Source organism: Osmia lignaria, chromosome 16 (genome assembly GCF_051020975.1).
Source record: "Osmia lignaria lignaria isolate PbOS001 chromosome 16, iyOsmLign1, whole genome shotgun sequence".
NCBI classification, from domain to species: Eukaryota; Metazoa; Arthropoda; class Insecta; order Hymenoptera; family Megachilidae; genus Osmia; species Osmia lignaria.
In genome coordinates this window covers 5,683,718-5,698,735 of record NC_135047.1, presented here as the reverse complement: position 1 = coordinate 5,698,735, position 15,018 = coordinate 5,683,718, and the positions used below count along the sequence as shown (strand labels likewise).

General features: G+C 39.8%; 1 protein-coding gene across 10 annotated transcripts in view; it reads left to right on the top strand.

Moving 5' to 3' along the window:
* Window positions 1–15,018, top strand: part of KaiR1D (Kainate-type ionotropic glutamate receptor subunit 1D) — a 168,464-nt gene that overhangs the window by 86,769 nt on the left and 66,677 nt on the right. For all 10 annotated transcript variants that reach the window (XM_034317627.2, XM_076692912.1, XM_034317629.2 and 7 more), the window contains exon 4: window positions 11,962–12,146. In XM_034317627.2, coding sequence (XP_034173518.1) covers window positions 11,962–12,146 — 185 coding nt within the window. The remainder of the gene's footprint in view (window positions 1–11,961; window positions 12,147–15,018) is intronic.

Sequence of the window (15,018 nt, the reverse complement as noted above, 5' to 3'; positions counted from 1 at the left end):
GTCGAAATTTCCTTGGACGTTATGCGGGTGGGCTCTTTGCGCGTCGAGAGCTCTATTTCGCTGGTCAGAGACCCTTGATTTATCGAACGCTGTACACCGCAATGAACGATACGTTATTAACCGTTGACGAGCTTCGAAATGCGAGCTAAAAACGTTCAAGATCCATTACGAAGCTAGGACTTGCGGGAAACGATCGATACGATCGTTCCATTTCGAATTTTCGAGCTTTTATTTATCGTTCGGTTTTCCGTCATAGCTTAAATCAATGATTCTCTTTTTATTATTGCCTCTAGAATTGACCGTTGTAGAGCTCCGAAATGGAGCAGGAAACGTTGAAGACCTATTACGAAGCTGGAAGTTGAAAAACGACGAACAAGATCGTTCCACTTCAAATTCTCGTCTTTTATTTATCGCTGAGTTTGATTGGATCGTGGCGTTATTGTACGAATCGATGATTCTCTTCTATTTCTTTTTTTTTATTATTATTCCCTCAGAATCGTGTATTTTGCTTGCCGGTAAAAGCTGAATAGGACAGGAGAGAATTTCCGAGAGAATACGCGACGAACGGATTAAACCGCAATATAGCTCGCGCGAAAATTGAAATTCAGCGATGTAACCGGAGCAGGGGAAACGCGTTCCGCGGATAGAATTTCCTGCCGGTGCTTGGAACTTAATTTGCAGTATTCGTTCGCGTAAACTCCTTATTTCTCGGGAAACGCGATCTTCGAATTATTATCATTTCGATTTTAATACTTTACGCGGGTGTTTCGACGTTGTCACGCTTTCAAAACTTCCGCTAATGTGGAATAATAGTCCTGTTTCATGTTTCTAGGATAATTCTCCTTGTTTGCAGACCGTTGCAGGGTAAAACAAAAGTTTTAAGAGAAATAAAGAGACCGAGTCGTAAAAATGTTTATTACAAACTGTTTATTTATTCAGATTTATGGAATGCAGGTCCTTCTTAATTTTGAAAAATATTTTTTGATTATCAGAATATTTTACCATCCAATTTTTTTTCCATCGACAAGAACTTAAGTACAATTATTTTTCTTATTTTTAAATGATTCATATTTTCTAGAATTCATAATTGCAAAATACTGTAACTAAAGTTATGATGTTCTCCATATCAAGTGTCGATGTGTATAAATTTCCGACCCAACACTTCTATCTTTCTTCGCTCAATCACAGTTGACGATCCGTGACAAAGATCGTACCTTCGAATTGTAGCACCTTTTCAACGCGAAGGTAGTAGGTTGAAGAGTTGCGCGGGTTGAAACTGTTTACGACAGCGGTACGCGCGTTTAGGCGTCTTATTTGCAAAGAGCAAGGCGCAGCGGAGCGGCGATAAACCCTATCCGAGACAGGCAGCAGCCGAGCGGAAATAAAGAGGCGGTCGGAGGCGAACTTTATCCTAAGAATAGCGGCTCGGTACAAGTGCTCGTTACTTCTACTTCCTACGAGCCGTACCTCCGACTCACCTTTTCTCTCTCTGTTTCTTTACCGAAGCCTTTTCGACTAGGTTTCACGGTGCGCACCCGTTGCAGCATCGTGCGATCTCCAGTTTCTCCTCGTCGAGAAGCTTAACTCTCGCGAGCCTAGCCATCCGCGATTACAGAAGACGAGCGCGAGAAGCGTTTCGTCGTTACGACGAGACATGCTTTCGACGGTGAATCGGCGGATCGCTCGAAATTATCCACTTCTCCAACGAGGTATATCGTCCATGAGATCTCATTGTATTGAAAATCAGCCAGTATATCGAATCCGTCGGACTGTAACGAGAATTTTATTCCACTTATATCGGCTATCACGCGTACGTCGATTCCCAAGAGGGTTACGAATACGTTCGAACGCGTTACGATCGCCGTGATATCGTTCGACGGGACGGTTCGCTGCTCTTTCAAGCAATAAAATCTTATCATTCTCGGCTATTGTCGACCACGATCCCGAAGCTGCCAGGCATGTGCGGTCATACCGAATTCGGTGACCCCGTCTTTATTTCAGGAACTCCCTCGGAACCCGTCGATACTCGTTCTACCCCGTCCGCTTGTTTGCTGACGACGAATGCTTGCCGAGTAAACTTGGTGGCAAACAACGACTAAATTGTTGCATCGATGTTTCCAGCGTTGTTACGATTGTATGTTAGTCGTTTATCGGGTTTCGTTTCGGTTTTACGAGTGAAGTAGCAGATTTGTGTTTGCTTTCAAACACGTTACACCTATCTGCAATTCGATAAATGAAAGAAACAAAGGAAGGAAATGAAAATTTTTAATAGCTAGGATTACATTTGTAGCGTTTTCTTTGGTTCATCTTGCATACGGTAATGATTATTTATGTTTGTCGCGAGCTTAGAGGGTGTTGCATATTTTGTTAGAACAGGATTATGAAACTTTTCGAGAGAGCTAGGATTATGAGACTTTTCTTACATGAAAGTTACTCCGAGGAAAGAGTTTCGAGTTTCACTGCAAGACATTCGTAAGTTCGCTGAACTTTTCACGGAATCTGCATAGTTTCGAAAGAACGCAAATTACTTGTAAAATATTCTTTTTTTACGGGCTGATTAAAAGTAGACGCCTCGTAATTAATTAATTGTACGTTATTAGAATTTTTATCAGATTTTTAATTGAACGTTTTAAGAATTCATTAGTTTGAAGGAAGGTAAAATATACCCGCGGTAAATTTTTCGACTATAAATTCATAAAAACGCATGGAAGGGTAGTATAAAAAAAAAAACTATGAACACGGCTAACTCGGGAAAGAAAATTTAATTTAATAAAAAAAAAACAGGTAGTCGTTTCGAGAAAGCCAATTTCTAAACCTCACTCCAAGGTAAAAGGAAAAACATGGCATCTAACACAAATGGATTAAAACGAAAGCTTCCGTTGCCTGTGGCTCCAGTAATCCTCGCCGAAGTTGTTCCTTCGGAAAAAATAAACGTACTATCCCAACGAGTTGCCCGTTTGTATAGCCTGTCTAACCCATGGAACCCAGCTTCCAGTTTACCGACGATGAAATTAAAAGTTACCGCCTAATTGGCGAGATCGTGACGGCAAATTCAAACTTCACCGACGAGAATTTGGGGTCTGATCGTTATTTTTTTTTTACCGAAAGGTTAAAATTCCATTGAATTTTCATTTTTATAGCTTATAAAAAAATTTGCTCGGACCCTGTCCAAAAAAATTCCATAACTCAAAGAAATTCTACTAACACAATTTCTGGATGTTCTGAAAGCATTTCAAGTATGTAGCAAAAAAGGTCAAGATTTAAAGTATTAAATCTAATTCTCAAAGTTTCCTCGAAAGAGGGGTGGGAAAGTTGTGGCCAGCCTACGAAAAGTTGGAAATCGGATGAAAAAGAAACGGAGCAGGTGCGAGAAGTTTGGAACGATAGAAGGTGGAAATTCGATACGAGTTCGATCGAGCAGAAGTGGTTGGCTGCGAACGGTTCACCCTCTCGCTGAATTATGTACTCTCATATGTGGGTCGAGCTGATATACGTACGCTCTTCAGAAACGCTATTCTCTTTTCATTGCAGCTCGCCCAGAAAGTGGCACACTCTTACTGGCCGAGTGATTCTAAAGCGGACCACGGATGATATACTGTGAATCGTCCTGTTCGAACATTTCTGTTGGCAATGTATTAGGTGTATAAATAAGTTGCTGCACTATTTTTCAGAAATGAAATATGAAATACAAAATTAAATTGAAATTGGGGTTCTCTTCATAATCTACCGTCCGAGGGTTAAATTCTTCCTATCAAAATTTATTTAATTTATTATTGCATATCTGTGTCCTATCTTCGCATTATCATTATCCTCATTTAAATACATTATCATTTCAATTACATATTATAATTTCCCTTTGGGTATACTTTTCTCTGCATATAACTAACGTTAATGGTGTATTACTAATAAACAATTAGTATAAAATCTATTAAATCCAATATTGTATATATATATCTCATCATTTCATTATCGTACTTTAAACATATTATAATATCCTCTTGGGTATTACCAACAGTTTACATTTCACATTAGCAACTTCCAAACGGAAAATTCTGTTAGCATCATCAAGCATAATGCAAGTTCCGATCCGACCACGATGCTTTCCTCCGTGTATGACTGACCAAAGTACTTTGGAAATCATATTACGCTGGGAAATAGGTCGCCCCACTGATACCTTGTTACCAGTGTAATTTTCGTTCCGCTCTGAATACCTTGTCTCCCCGTATCATTAGCCAAAGCAGCTTACCAGTCACTCCGAAACGGAATTCGTCGTTTCAGCATCAGCATCAGCATTCAACTGGTATATCCTGTCTTAGTATCTCATCGTTTGAACACGGTCCTTGTAATCCGATGCAACAAGGGAGACGCGTACGCTTTCGTGTCGGTGGATTCGAAGTAACCGAGAAAAGTGGCTAAGAAAATTAAGTTAAAGACCGGGGAAAATTAAGGAAAACTTCAACAGCGACGACGTGGCCGGCGGTGAGTTAATATCGGGTTATCTAAAGTCGAGCAAACTGATTCCAGAGGCATCCTGTAAAGGCTGAACGAACGGAGAAGAGACATCGTCTACGTTCTGAGAATAACTTCGAAGCTTTGTAATAGAACGGGTCAGATAAGAATTAAATTGTTTCCGCGATAAGGTAGCGTGGAAACGGTTTGGAAGTTGTCCGTAAGGCAATCCTGACGGAGCTAGCGATATGGAAACGGAATGAAGTTTAGTCATCGTAATATTATTTAGCCCAGGGCCGTGTTTTCTTTGTGCCAGTGGTAAACGCTTCTTGCACACGACGTTTCCCCCTTTTACATACGTTGCCGTCGTCGTCGTTGAATTTAAACGGAAAACGGGAACGTCGTTGCACCCTACTCTCTTTCTCTGTTGCTCCCTTGGATCGCTTTTGAGAAAATCGCTGAACGTTTTCACGTCGCTGCGATGCTCGAATTGCACGGGCAAAGGAATTTGCTCGAGATTCTGATAAGTAGAATAGCAAACCGTCGTCACCTTCTCTCGTAAATTCAGAAATCTTTCTGTTTGTGGTGTAAGTTGAAAACTTTCATACGTGAAGTACAAGAAATGACGAAGTTGAAATGTTACAACCACTTTTTCTTCCTAATCTTAAATTTCAAGTACGTAGAATGTATAAAATTTCAACTCAGAAATGAGTGATCGTACTTTTCTATTTTTCTTTCATGGAAATTTTGAATTTTAATTAGAATTTGATGAAGTTTCCAACCATCATGTCTGTACCATATTTCGCGGTAGCTTTTATTATTTCCTTTTTTCGTGTAATGTCTGGAAAAATTGCAGTCTGTGCGAATAAAAAGTTAGATAATCATTATGAAAGATAATCTCGGTCTTTTAGGGGAGAGCCAGGCGGTATGCACACGTTAGATATAACGAATAGGTGAACGCAAAAGTAGAATGAATTTATATACATATTTGCATTTGTACATGTTGGTTTTTTAAATTAGAACCCTTTCTCCGTTCGTAGAATGCAATTTCTTGCTACCGAAACGTATGTAAACGAGTAAATCCTTGGTGAATGTGTTTTCTACTCTAATTCAGAAACACACGCGTATAAAAATTATTCATCAGCGAGGAGAAATTCAGAGAATTCGAAACGATTTTATTTTTCATTTGAAGCGATGAATGCTTTTGAAAGAAAAAACACCGTAAAATCATTTGTATAGCCAGTTTATTGTTTCTGCCAGTATTACATATTTTCCATTAGTACACTTTTTATTAAAATACAGTATGCACGTTTGCACTGGTAATATTGCATTTAGAGATTTGTACGTGACATCTTCTGCAACGTGATACTATCTTAAAATGTCCAAACAACGTTGTATAATAATGACAAGAAGTTGTTTACTATGTAAATTGATTTAATAAATCAAGCAAAGTATGGAAAATATGTAATTTAATAGTAAAAAGAAATATTACAATTTGTGACACCATTATTTTTCAAACAACTCGAGAAGAGCAGGGAAGTGTTTTCGCTGGATCTAAGAAATTGTATTCGACTTTTCTGTGATTTCTTGAAATATCGCGATTCTCAAGTTGTCATACATTCTCCGGTACAAACGCGACCCATAAACGCGATTCACCGGTTTACAAGAAAGCGTCTCAGCATCGAGGAGGAAATTAGTTTCATCTTCGATGTGCCCTTCGTTCTTTCCTCTTCGACTTTTCATCGACGTAGTCGTCTTATCGCGGAGAATCGCGCGCCAATAGATAAAGCACGTCCTCCCGCGACAATGGCCGCTTCATTTAAGAAAGGACACGTCACCCGCGCGAGTATCGATCCCTCGACCGTGGAGAAGCACGTTGGAATATTCGACGAATCGACGTTTAAACGTAAATCCCGCTTAACGAAGCCATTCGTTTGCTAAACGCGTTTGAAACTCGCGCTAAGCTGAACCGTCTGTCATTATCATTCGAGACGTATTTCTCTTCGCGATGGAATGAAATGTCTTACAGAAAAATTGCTCGCATTTCGAATCGATTTTACCATTTTATTTTATTCAAATTACTCGGCTAAAAGTTGGTGAAAATCTGAAAATTATTTACAATTTCAAGTACCTTTATAAAGTATTATCAGGAAGTTAATTCTAACAATGGGGTTCAGACAATATTTCAATTCTGGTCCACTAAAATTCCATGCGTTTAAACCATAGTATCAAAACATTAAATTCGACTTAAAACACGTAATGAATCGTCCCGGTACAATAACTCCTGAGTTCCGAGTAATTTTAACTAATTTATAAGCTCGAATTTCTCTCATCAAGGAAGTTAAGTGGAGGTTGACGCGATCCCGTCTGAACAGGAAAGCAACTCCTCTGGGATATGCCAGTCAAATGTTGAAGGAGCATGGTACGAGGAAGATTAAAGGATAATTTGTTCCTCATTGCGAAAGGATTAAACACTCTTCAAGCTGTTTGGCATCCGGCAGTCTTTGCCGTCTCTCTCTTTCGTTATCCTCTCAGAAATGCGTAGGATATCGCGGGTCGGGAGTTGCGCAACCGGTATCGTGGAAATTAGCATAATCCAACGTTTTGCGTGATAAACAAACGCGACACGCTGATTGGATTCGTCGAGTTCGAGGACGCGCGTGATCGATTTCAGCTGGATTCAGGTCGCGGAACAGTAGGTTTCTCGACGTAAATGGGTCTTAGATACGGAGATGCGGGAATTGGATGGACCCAGTTACAGGCGAGGTAACAGAATTGAATTTATTCTGGTTAGTGTGTTTATTCGAGCGTGCGGAAAGATATCGTTTCTACTTCGAAAACGGTGCTTCAAACGTTCCCGGGTTCTAGCTGTAATTTTTCCAGCGCGAACCCCGCTCGATAAGGTATTGATTGTCGGCTATCTTGTATCGAGACGATTCCGCGTTTCATAGAATTGAGAGCACGTTTCTGACAGCAATAGCTACCGATATGATCGCTTAATCCTCGCCAGATATCGATGACGCGTGACAGATATTTCATACATTTGATTCTGTTAGAAATTTCTTTAAAAATTCTTAAAAACAAATGTTCATCACAGAATAATATTGAATTTTTAAATATTTATCTAAATACATTAGAAAAAAATTATTTTTATCAGTCGTGAAAATCTAATCTAAAATCTAAAAAATTTCCAAATTTTGTAAAAATCAAAGGAACCTATTTCAAAAGAAAGCTAATCAGCTAATTGAGGATAAATAGAATTAGAAAAAAATTAACCTTCGCGTGTGGCGGTACGAAATCCCGTTACACCTAGTAATACGATGAATCGGTCGTAATTCAATTTCACCTGGCCGATTAATTATGCGCTGTATTAAATCTGAAGCGATCTAATCGCTGGCCCGCCACTGTTAATTGCTGTTATTTAATCAGAATTTACTCGTCGACCGGTAAATGGCCAGCGGGAATAGCGGTGGCGTGGCCGAAACTTTACGGCGATAGCCGGAAGTCCTCGTCTAGCGACACCCCGGCGTGCTACAAAATTATCGCGGTTTTACGTGTAAATTTCCATAAACCGCACCGTGCATATACCTTTCTAGCCACGGATGTTGTGGCGTACACGGAGCCACACCTGCGTCGCGGCTCTTGCGTTTGCATTTTCCTCCACGCTATTGTTGAAAAACGGAAGTTGCCTCGATCTTTCTCGCAACAACATCGCGCTTTTCTCGATCGTTTAATACAAACACTTTAATAATCCAAAAAATAATTTTTGATGATAGAATTCATCTATCATTTTTTTTTTCTCTTTAATTTTTAACTTTTTCATACAATCGGTGCACAACCTTGGAACGGAACAGGTGTAGAATTTTTGGCAACCGATCTCTTTGTACGCAGACCGAATACAATACGCGTGAAAAAAAAGGCAAAAGAGCACATAAGGTAAACAACATGAACGATACCGGCATTTTTGCACGACCAGCATAGTCGATCATCCTTTTCACAGCGATTTACATTGTTCCGAGTCAACAGCGGGTCGAGTTTTACAACTCGATACGCTCCACGTGCTTTCCATCGCGCGATCCACCATTTTTTTTCAGCCGCATCACCGATCAGGGCTCAATAGAGTAGAAGCTATAAACGTCTATAACCAAGATTTTCTCACCCTTCGTGTCTCCCTTTTTGCACCCTCGCCGTCTTCGCTCGTAAAATAGAGTAGCCTATTAACCGGGCCGATATCCACTGGCCGGAAGGGATGCTTTCCTCGCGGTCGTATCGTTGATTATTATGTTAAGGGTATTTGACCGGTTTTACAAAGTATCGATCGATCGATACCCAAGGAAATCTCGGAAACGAGCTAAGGAAGCGACGTGTCGTATCTCTGCTCCAGCTTTCCGGGTAAAAACGACACGAAAATTCTCTCGATCGGAGATTCACAAAGTTTCCTTCGACACCGAAGGAATAAGAATTAACTTTCAGAAAATTGAGAGTAGATATATGCGCTTAAAAATGTGTGAGTTGGAGGAGTATAATCTTGAATAATCAATAAGGAATTTAAGAAGAACAGTCGTTGGTGAGGTGAATAACAATTCGATCTATAAAACATTTTCCTCTCTACAATATTTCTATCAAATTTATCCACATTTCGAGTAATTAGATTTACAACACAATTAAGGAGAGTAATTTTTTTTAGGAGAAAGAGGTTGAAATTTTTTGTGACAGAAAATTATTATTTAGATACGATAGAATTTATTTTCCTATCATGGTAACAACTGTACAAGAAAATATGGAAACACAAAACTTTCACCATGTTATCTCGTATTTCTTCTCTCACCACATTGCAAAAAGCATCGAAGTGCTTCCATTGCTTCCGTAACGAGATCGCGAATCGATGATCTCGGAAAATTCTGAAGTACGTTTCCCTAGCTGTTGTTCTTAAAACATTTTCTCCTATCCTTATCTCGAGCGAAGGAGGAAGAGTATGTTCCTAGAGAACCTTTTCGGATTACTTTTCCCGAAAAACATTCGGTTGCTTTCTGTCGAATACAGACTGGTTTCGGTCGAGCAAACGAAAACGCTTCGTATATATTTGTCTCGGGAAACAGGAGTTTGTAGGTTCGCGTTAGGGATCCCCAATGAACGGGATAACTTTTCAGTGATTCGGTGCACCGCGGTAAAAATCGTTGGGTGCCTTTTTTCCATTAGTTTCACCAGGGTCGTCTCACTTTTACAGGTAGCTAAATAAACAGAATAGCGAACGGTGTACCGGCATCGCGAGCTTTTCCTTTTCCCTTTTTGTTGACACGCGAACGCTCGTATTTCGATAGGTTTTCGCTTGGAAGCGAGCTTTCGCTCGGCCCCGGGGCGGTCGAATGAAATTGCATCTGGAATTTCAATATGGCGCATATCGTGCTTCAACCTTAAAACGCCGCCAGCGTTGTCCGCAATTACTTTGAGGTTTGAGACCGCCCGGCAAAGCTGACTTTGCCGACCGATTATAGAGATTCCGATTGAGAGGATGCAGGTAAGTACCAACCGGGAAACCAGCGGGAAACCCTTGCCGGATCCTTTTGTAGAGGGAAAATTTTGCCTGCAGGGGACATTAGGTGGGTTTCCATGGAATAAATGATCAAAAGACAACGGTAGAGTCAAGCTTTCCCCATTGGTGACAGGACATGTTTGCACCACTCGCTTGTGACTCGTTTTCAAACTGCTCTCGTGAAATTTATTTGACAATAACATTTTTTTCCATTCAAAGATTTCATTTTTCAATTTTAATTGAAGCACCACTGCCCATATTCTATTGGCCTTCCAACTTGTTCATTGTTGTCAAACAATGAAGACAGGTATATTTTTATTAAAAAAATATTTGTGGAAGCTGCAACAAGCTGACACGAACGATACAATGTTTCTGTGTTCCACTTTATAATTAAAATTCTGTTTTTACTATGTAACACACTTGATACCCTGAATCTCTGCAACTTTGCTTCTTTCCTAATTAAAACGAATATTCAGGCTGTGTTTGCAAACGTCATCGAAACGCTGGTAGATGTCTTTATCGTTAATCACAGATTGCCGTATCCTCTTTGCTCTCCCTTTAAATCCTTCAAAGGATCTGAAAGAGCTGTCCTCGAGGAAGAGACGGGGCAGCGAAACGGATTCAGCTCAGCTTACTACGAAATAATTAATCAGAAGACGAATAATTCGACTAACTTTGCCGGTGATATTGTAAAACGAGGAAGAAGCGTCGTGGAAAATGGTAGACTCGTTAGGAGTTTCAATTATACCTCCAAGTAAAAGCGAAAGCCGATGCCGGGATGGACACCTTTAATAAGGGAAACACATCCAATTACAAAATATTATCTATCCTGACTAATTACGAGTGACTGGCATTCAATAATCTGTTTCCTTGTAGCCGGCGCAATGCGTCGTTGTTATGAAATGTATTAAATTCGAGGCGCATTAACGCAATTACCCTAATACCCCGTTAATTAACGATCCCCGTCTCCCTCGGGGAGAAACCTGCTCTTCCCTGTTACTTGGAATAAAAAGGGGTGGAGAGAAATTATAATCGGAGTAATAGCTATTTGGGGCCTAATTAATTGAAATTAGGACCTATTATGTCACTAATCTTCTGGTAAAAATTTAAGTCCCAATTAACAATTTAGAAAATTTTTCAAACAGAAAAGAATTTTCCCACGATAATTAAACTGAGGATTAATTATAAAAGAAAGATCCGTTCAATAAACTAAGCGCAAAGATGGGTTGATCTAATGGCAAAGAGGAATGCAATACTTCGTCTACAGTGCGCCCATAAGTTTACTGGAGATAGGAAACAGGATATAGTGGAAAGTTTACATGGCGAAAGTTTCGGGAGTTTAGGTGATTGATATCATATTAGGTGATCAATAATGGCGTTCGAGCGACAGTTACTTTGTACATTCCAAAAGTCTCGCCCTTTGATACATGAAGATGTGATATGGTTTTCTTCATTTTATTTCATGTTCGTACATGACACTAAAAAGGGGTGAATGAAAAATGATCTCTTTGTAGCTTCATAAAAGTACGCTTTTGAAAATGATACATACTGTTACCAGATATTTTTTTTCTTTTATACTATTTAAGGTAAAATCAGCTTTATTGCTCTAATCTATATTATCAGATTATTATTGAAATTGAAAATGAAGCATACTTTATTAATTCATATAAAGCAGCTTGAAATTATTTAATTTCCTTACAATTTATTTTGAAATGCTGCAAATCAAAAATACAAACAATTTAATTTAATTCTGAAAAATAAATTACAATGTAACAATTGAAAAAATCACAGAAAGTTGCAACATATTTCAAAATATTTCTGCTAGTTTACAAAGTCAAATTAAGAAACGGTGCCGTTTGACTATAAATCTTTGACAAAGTAAATATTGATTCGACCCATTTACACGGCTCACGGAATGGCTAACGGCAAATCGAAAAAGTAAATACTCTATTTACATGATGCGACGTGTTTGATTTCAGTGTGCCATTTGCTGCGGAGCGGAGTTGCGGCGATTTTTGGGCCTCAAAGCGCGCACACTGCCTCCCATGTGCAAAGCATCTGCGACACCATGGAAATTCCACATTTGGAGACACGATGGGACTACAGACTCAGACGACAGAGCTGCCTCGTCAACCTTTATCCGCATCCTACCACCCTTTCCAAGGTATGTAGAAACTTTCAGAATAATATCCTCATCAAGTCGTCGGCGAGTGCCGTCGAAAATCTGCTCTCGCGTTTCTCGGTTTCTCTTTCCTCGTGCTTGGAAAATAAACGTGCTCGCATGTATTTTCAGCAGGATTTATGTAGACATTTTCATTAAATCCTTAAGCTTTGAGTTGGTATATCGTAAGTGCTATTTTGCGATAATTTTCTGTCATCAAATCCTGTTAAACTATATACGTTTCGAAGTTGGTCATTACTTGTTACAAACGGCAACCAATCATTTTATACCGAAGGTATCAATGAAGAATTTAAATAGTAATTTTTTTCAATATTTAAGCTTCAAATTGATATATTGCAAGTGTTATTTTGTAAAACTTTTATGTCATGAAATTAGCTCAGAATTTCAATGTTTCGAAATCGGTTATATCATTAATATCACAATTAGGGATTCAGAATACACTCAGCTTTTCTGTTGATTAAAAAATTAAATTTTTCTTCTATTTTAAGAACGATCGTAAAATATGCAGAAATATCAAAAATGTGCTTTTATCTTATATTGAATAATCCTGCAACCTTCTATCGCAGGGTTTCGATATTCTACTTTTAGCCGATTCAGTGTATTCTGAACCGTACATAGAAATAGCGTTGTTGGAGAGAAATCGGAAGAAATGGGTTAAAAAGAAACAAAGTCTTGGAGTAGCAAAGGCTTTTTCTCCGTTCGGTTGCGGTAGGAAACGTAGTTTCGTTCGAGCGTATTTTTCGTCTTCCAGTTATGCGTTCTGGCTGGCATGACGGTCGTCGCGCGTAAGTCAGCAAACTTATAACAAAAGAAGCAGAAGTTTCCGAATTTCTCTTAATAAACCGAAAGTTTTAGCCGGAAAGTGGCTGAAAGCGACGCGGTGGCCGCTCAGCTTACCGAGACTTTCGTCTCGTCTCGTCTCGTTTCGAGTTGTACAAAATCTTGCCAACCCCTCGCCTAATATTTGTCGTTCACGGAATATTCGTGTACCAACGTGTTTTCCTCCACGACTTCTTCGCTGCTCTATTAATATTTGCTAGTCGACAGGACCGGCGCAACGAAGTTAATAATTTCCCGGAAAATCTCTCTTTCCCTGCCGCGTTCCGCCAGCTTCGTGAAGTTCGAGACGAGGTTGAAGACCACCTCGTTGAATCGTCTTCTACGCGGAAAAGTTGCGAGAGACTGTTAGAGATTATTAGGGGAAATTTTCAAGCTACCGACGAAAACATCGGGCGATGTTCGAGCGTTGCTAGAAACGACTTTTTGACGCGTGCTCGCGGAAACAAGAGACGTGCGAATAACAGAGCTTGGTTTATGACGGGGACGTGACTTTCCCGCTGTTTGTTCGTCGCGGAAAATATCTCTGCTGTGGCTGTTCTGTTCTTGTATCAAGAATTCTAAATTTCGATTATGTTTTCGGGTACCGGGAATTTCTCCGAGTTTCTTAACCCGACTCGTTTATCGTTGACCTGCATCACTTTTTTCAAGTTTATTTAAAATTCCAAGTAATTATTCAAAATTTTTATTAGATTTTATAAACCCGGGAGTTTTTAGTTATTTATTTCACACCCTGTTCCTATGTTTGACAACTATATTGTCCGAATCGCGTGAAACGAATGAAAGATAAACGGAATTAACGATGATAGCCGGAGTACGGTGCGCGTTTGAACGCGAACGATACGATAGGTGCAACGTCCCTTTGTTTTTGACTGTACATTTTTTCCCGCCAAGCGGAAGCAAGAAATGCTTCCGGCCGTTGAAATAAATCTCCCCGGTGAAACATGGATCGCCAGCCGGACAAACTGGACATTGACATTGCTTTACCGTGGACACCGAAACCGAAACAGGATGTTTTAAATTTGAAACTCGACTGAAAACAACATTGGTCGAACGAAGAAGGAATAATATTGGTAGTTCTATGTACCTTCTGGCACTGTGAAAATTAACTGGCTATTTTCGATAAAATATATAGTGAACGAAATTCTAGTTTACGATATCTGTCGAGTAATACGTTTATTTTAATATAAAATTTCTGCTTTTTTCGAAACTCCACTAAATTCTGATCGTAGATTGTAATAAAAAAGAGTCACTCGACGGATACTCGGGTACTAATAACTTTTATGAAGATTTTATGAAACGACTGATAAATTTCTCCATCGACGACGCGTATCGAGTACAAAAGAATGAAAGAGGGGTAAGAGACACTCCACCCTCCGTTAAATATTATTCCGCTCGATTGCGGCTGACGATCGCGCGCGTCTTTGTGCTGACTTGATTAAAACTTCAAAAGCTAAAGCTTTTCACGGGCAAACAGGCGGACTCGATCGGGTGATAAAAAGTTTGACGAACAACCGACACGCCGGCTCGCAGTCATAGATCGCGAAATTATCGAGAGGCCAGGACAAAAGATACGAAATCACGTCGTTAACCGGTCGTCGTGCTTTTATCCAAGGAGAAAGATCTTCGAGTGTACCGTGTCGTTTTGATCGAACGAATTCCCGACGATCGATCCTTTCGAAACGAGACCCTTTTTACGGAAGAGGAAAAGACAGAAGCCCGATCGAGACAGGGCATTGTTCCACCGGTTAATCGGACCGGTTACAAAGCGTTCGTCGATTCCGAGGTAGAGGAGAAAAAATTTCTAATCCCGTCTCGATGGACCGTCGTGAAGCAATAAATGATGATTTTTCGGTCGCGTTGGCCGACTCTGAAGAGAATCGGTGAAAGAGCGTCGAGCAACGCGACGGCACAAAGAGCTCACGAATTACAGTGTCGGTGTAAGAATTTCAATTATAACCTAAAACGCACACGTGCGAGCGAAATTGAACTTTATCCATGCGTTAGATGTCACGTG